This window comes from Tupaia chinensis, unplaced genomic scaffold (assembly GCF_000334495.1).
Source record: "Tupaia chinensis unplaced genomic scaffold, TupChi_1.0 Scaffold000415_1, whole genome shotgun sequence".
NCBI classification, from domain to species: domain Eukaryota; kingdom Metazoa; phylum Chordata; class Mammalia; order Scandentia; family Tupaiidae; genus Tupaia; species Tupaia belangeri.
The window spans coordinates 1,006,625-1,012,785 of NW_006159920.1; the positions used below are offsets into that span (position 1 = coordinate 1,006,625).

A 6,161-nucleotide genomic window follows, 5' to 3' on the forward strand; every position below is an offset into this window, starting at 1 on the left:
GTTCTTTTTTTTTTTTTTGGGGAGAAGTTTTTGCTATAAGGCGCACAGACTTGCCAGAAAGACAAGAGAGAGACAGAGACAGAAAGCAAGAAATCACCCTCCCAGGGGGGATGGCCACGCCACAATCCCTTCTCCTCCATTCTCCTCTCGGCATCTTGGGCATGCACGCACACGCACCCAGTGTGAGTTTAAGCCACCAGGTCCAGGACTTGAACCATGGTTGACTACATGGGAGTCCAGTGACATAGCCATTACGCTAACTGCTGGTCCTGACCACCATGTTCTTTTAAGCAGCATGAAAGGATTTATTTTTTCCTGTTGTTGGCATCTTTGGGAATAAAACATGTTTTTTAGATATCCATATGAAGGAGAGACCCTACTGGAGTTATAAGAAATAAATGGCAGTATTTTCTGCTTAGCTCACATCATCAGAGCAAATTCTTTTCCAAAAAAAGATTTGGAAACTCCAAATGCAAATGTCATATTCAAGTTTCTGGCATATTCCTTTGTATGTTAGAGACACCAGATACCTGGGAAGGTGGTGTTTATATAAATGATGATCATTACTGCATTTTTTCATTTTTTAAAAACTCAGGTAAATCTGACCATAAAAAATATTGTTGACCTGGCCAAATCCTGATGAAATAGCATCATTATCATCAACACACTCTGGGTGTTTAGTCAATAGAAAGTCTGAATTCTGAGGTTTATTCCCCTACCCTCCAACTCATTCAAATACAGAAATATTCATATATGGAAAAATGCTAAAATTAGCAAGAAAAAGAAAAGGCCTGAGGTGAGGAGAAGTGTTTTAAAATTTTAAAAAGTAATAAAATTAAAAATTTGAAGAGAGAGAGAGAGAGAACTTGAAACAGAGACAGAGACAGAGAGAGGACAGAGGTCACCCTACCTTGTCTGAGTATTTCAGGTGTCTGAAAGATGGAAATACCAATGACTATCAGTGTGTCCACTGGAAGGGCTGAAATAATTGATTAAACTATGTGTGTAATTTTTGGAAATACTGAGACTAAAATGTTATATGCTTGTTGCAAAGTGAGGTCACTTCAATAAAGAATGGGGCCTTGTCTATGAGCTCTCCTCAGATATTAAAATTGTCTTACCTCTTGGCTTTTCCACAAAAGGGCTGGAACTTAATGGTGCCTGCTTCCCAGGGCACTATCCAACAGTTAGCATATCACAAAGTCCTTATCAAATGCTTGCAACATATTATACTTAGTAAATGCAAGGTATTGTAAGAGGTCCAATCATCATGATTTTTTTAAAAAAAGGAAGTTTGGAGGGAAGTTATGCTCTAAACTCTACCTTCCAGACCCCCGAAATATTCAGACAAGAAACCATTTTAAATCTGAGGTGTGTCCTGGCATGTTCAGGGAAGTTATGCTCTAAACTCTATCTTCCAGACCCCTGAAATACTGACAAGGTAGGGTGACCTCTGTCCTCTCTCTGTCTCTGTCTCTGTCTTGTGTTCTCTCTCTCTCTTCAAATTTTTAATTTTATTACTTTTTAAATTTTTAAAACACTTCTCACCTCAGGCCTTTTCTTTCTCTTGCTAATTTTAGAAACCATTTTAAATCTGAGGTGTGTCCTGGAATGTTCTCGCGTACTGCATGGTTTTCATTGCTTATCTTAAAAATTTTTTGTTCTCTTTTGTTTGTCAATTTTGTCTAGTTATTTTCCTTTTGATTTTATTTTTTTAAACCTTACTTTCCCACTCTGGTCTTCACTCTCCACACACTGAGTGTCTAGATAGGACTAGGTGCACAGTAGTCAAGTTTCTGAATACTTTTGAAGTCACTGAAATCCTCAATTATTATTGAAACTCCTGCTTTAAGGAAGAAACTTCTTTTTATAAATATGAACTCATAATCTCTTTCTGTGGATACCACATTGCAAAACACAATAGAGGAGAGATTTTGTCACAGAATGACCAGAAACCACAGTAGAGGCACAAGAAATATGAGGAGCCAAGGAAATCTCTCTCCCCTATGCGAAAAGAACAATCCCTCCTCATCCACAGACAGCACAGTGGAACTCGTGGAAATGTCTGGTAGAGAATTCAGAATATTCATAGTGCAAAACTAAAGACACAGCCATTACGCTAACTGCTGGTCCCAGAAACTTTTTTTTTTTTTTATAAATTTGAATTCATAATCTCTTTCTGTGGATACTAAGTTGCAAAGCACAGTTGAGGAGAGATTTTTTTCATAGAATGACCAGAAACCACCACAGAGGCACAAGAAATATGAGAAACCAAGAAAATATCTCTCTCCTAAGGGAAAAGAACAAACCTTCATTATCCACAGACAGTAGAGTAGAACTTGTGGAAATGTCCGATAAAGAGTTCAGAATATATTCATTGGGACAAAACTAAGCAAGATGTAAGGGCTGAGAGATAGCGAACTCCAGAAGATGCAGGAGAAAAGAGAGAATGAGTTCCAGGAGGTGAGGAAGTTCTTGCACAATCTGCAAGAGGAAATAAACAGAAAAAAGAATCAAATGGAGCTGTTAGAGATGAAGACTGCAATATAGGAAATCAAAACTTCCCTCAAAAGTATTAAAAGCAGATTAGTCCATGCAGAAGATCAAATCTCAGGTGTTGAAGGCAACACCTCCTACTTAGAAAAAACAACCCAAAAAAAGCCTGAGAAAATAACACCAAAAAATTAGAATACTATACGAGAAATACTAGATACCATTAAGCACCCAAACATCCAGATAATTGGTATCCTAGAAGGTAAAGAAACTAATAAGGGCATTGATAATCTATTCCATGAAATCTTGGAAGAAAACTTTCCAAATCTAGAGAGGCATTTAAATATCCAGATCTAAGAAATACAAAGGACCCCTAATAGAATCAACCCAAGAAGATCTTCTCCAAGGCACATCATAGCCAGACTGGTCAAATCCACAGACAAAGACAAGATACTAAAATTGGCAAAAGAGAAATGTCAGGTTACTTATAAAGGTTATCCCATCAGGCTAACATCAGACCTCTCATCAGAAACAATGCGAGCAAGGAAAGAATAGGAAAATATATTCAAAGTGTTAAGTGAAAAACAGTTTCAACCAAGAATACTATACCTGGCTGGACTATCCTTCATATGGAAAGAAAGGATAAAAACATTCTCAGATAAATAAGACCTGAAACAATTTGCCAATAGCAGACCCACTCTTCAAGAAGTTCTGTAAGGAGTGCTCTACCAGGAATACTAAAGACGCACTTACAGAAATAAGAGAGCAAAAGTAACCAAGAAAATGACCACCTTTGCTAGGGACAAGAAATATCAATAATATTATTGAATTTTAACTTCCAGAACTATTTATTCTAAATGATTTTTCAGTTTTTCAAAAAGGTAAAATGATTCTCAAGCAAATATAAAATAAACATATGACAATTATTTAACTCATAAATTAATGGAAGAACTAATAGGATGTTAAATAATAGCTATCCACTGTGTGGATAGATTTCAAATACACAAATTCATAGTTAGGTAATTTCAGAAATAAGCATAAGGATAAGATTGCTGGGTTAGATACAAAACTAGCTAATGTCTTAGAGGATAACAAACCCTGATCTTTTAGGTTATCTGTTCTACTGTGACATATATATTTACATTTCTACTGGAAAAAATCTACGTGTAACTTCACCGAGTGTGGGACATGTAATACTGTGTCATTGGCAAATCATGCCATAGTTTTCTATGCAAAAATGCATCATGACTTTCCAGACCACCCATACATTTAATCAGTAGCAAATAGTGACGTGGCATACGCACTCTATGGAAGGCTACTCAGCCATACAAAGCAAGGAGGCCCTGACATTTGATACAAAGGGGATGAATGTGGAAGACTTAATGCTAAGTGAAGCAAGCCAGAGTATGAAAGACAGACTTTGTATGTCCCCACTTAATAGATACCGATCGTCTGTGCTCCATGGCAGAAACTGAAAGTTCGGAAGGTATAGTAGTAGGGAGGGGAACTATAGGTACTAGAGATAGTAAGGATAGGGGTAATAGGGGGTGGGTAACAGAGGGAGGGGAACAGGGGAAATATACGTTTAATTGACACAAAAATGAGAAGTGATTTGCTGATGATAATGTATGTGATAAAGTCTTTGTCTTGACTGATTTGCACCATATTCATGCTGGAAAAAGCAATGATGTGCACTGTAAATATATTATAGTGACTAAATGTAAATTTAAAAATAAATTAATTTTAAAAAAAGCAAATACTGAGTCAAACTAAATACATACACCAAGATAATTTTTGGGTAGCCTTCGTCACATATGTCATTGAAAAGATGTGTCACCCACTCCCGCCCCCCCCCCCCTTCTAGATAGATAATTTCTAAAAATAACACTGGCCTACAAAGAAATGGAGGAACCACTGTGGTTTATGGCAATGCCCTTTGTATGGGTCTGTAGACGGGAGCCCCTGTGAGGTTTTGATCTATCTTTAGTTCTTGAGTAACTCAGGCAGAGGAATACAAAGTTCTCTGTGGCCCGAAGTTCCATCCTCTTCCTCTTGTACTCGTTTCATCTTAGTTACCCCTGACAGCTCCAACTTGGCTTGGCATACACTCTCCTCTGTAGTCAAGACGTGGATGAGCAGAAACGGGGCCCCAGGTTCACAGGAGGGCAGGTTCAACCCTTTTCAGGTTCCCGGGTGCTGCTGTGTGGATCCGACGGGTGAGCAGGGTTCTCCGTGCCGGGTGGTGCTGGCCGCGGCTCCTGATGCTTTTCTGTCCCACGGACGCGTCCTACCCGGAACCGCCTGTCAGTGTGTTGCAGGTGCCATGTACATCACCGGCTTCGCTGAATCCATCTCAGACTTGCTGGGCCTCAGGAGCATCTGGGCTGTGCGAGGGATTTCTGTTGTGGTGCTTCTGGCCTTGCTGGGGATTAACCTGGCGGGTGTCAAGTGGATAATCCGCCTCCAGCTGCTGCTGCTGTTCCTGCTGGCCGTGTCCACCCTGGATGTCGTGGTGGGCTCTTTCACCCACCTGGACCCAGGTAAGGCTTTGGGAGGCTTCTGGCCTTTAGGATCTGCCCTGCTCTGTAGATGTGGATAGGTGTGAGTTTGCACACACCATGCACACACACACCCGCATAGGCTTACCTGCCCCTGCTGGGGGTCATTCCTGGGCCAGGTGGTAGGTGTGTCTTGGTGTGGCCTTGTGGGCCTGGGAGCTCCTCTTCACACAGGTATTTCCACTTAGCACACTTTTTCATGTTTCCTTTCTATTAAGCAAGAACTTTAGATAAAGAAGAACATGGAACTAAGTCGAAAAGATAAAACCCGTAACAGCAATCGGGAGAGTGGGCAAGAAGCAGATATGGGGCTAAGGAAGGAAGTGGAGATAAATCTTATCTGTCAGAGTTTATTTCCCTTTTTAAAAGGATTTGATGTACACATAATAAATGTTAACGATGGTCATTTCGGGGAGGTGAGAAGAGGTACTTGTTTAACTATGTCCAGTTTTCTGTATTAATTTTTTTTTCAAACTGTAAATGTGAATCTTTTAATGAAGCTTAATGAAAATAAGCCACCAGGTATTTGGAAATGGTATCATATATTTGTAATCAATCAACCATTGTTCAGTCTAGCCCTGGCTTTTCTTCCGCCTGGAGGACACTTGTCTACTCTAATCCTAAACCCTTATCCTCTGTGGGAAAAGCTGTCACCGGCGTGTCCATAGCTTTATAGCTTTGGGGTCTGAGTTGCTCTGGCATCAGAGGTCTCTGCTTCTTTCCAGAGTACAGGCTTATTCTTGTTTTTTTGAGACATTTTTGCCATAGGGCGCGTGCGCTCGCCAGGCAGACAGAGAGAGACAGAGAGACAGAAAGTGAGAAATCACCTCCCAGGGGGGATGGCCACACCACAATCCCTTCTTCTCCATTCTCCTCTTGGGATCTTGGGCACGTACGCTCACACACCCGGCGTGGGTTTTAAGCCACCGGGGCCGGGACTTGAACTGCGGTCGACTACATGGGAGTCCAGCGACATAGCCATTACGCTAACTGCTGGTCCCTGAGTACAGGCTTATTCTTAGACGATGTAGCAAAAGAAGTAACTGCTGACATTTCAGACTTCAGGGACTCTGTCTTTAAATGCTATAGTGACCAGGTATGTACGCTGGA

At 40.6% G+C, this 6,161-nt stretch overlaps 1 protein-coding gene across 1 annotated transcript in view; it reads left to right on the forward strand.

Moving 5' to 3' along the window:
* SLC12A8 (solute carrier family 12 member 8) overlaps positions 1-6,161 on the forward strand; it is a 158,019-nt gene that overhangs the window by 39,585 nt on the left and 112,273 nt on the right. Inside the window, exon 5 of the mRNA XM_006154559.3 lies at positions 4,802-5,033. Coding sequence (XP_006154621.1) covers positions 4,802-5,033 — 232 coding nt within the window. The remainder of the gene's footprint in view (positions 1-4,801; positions 5,034-6,161) is intronic.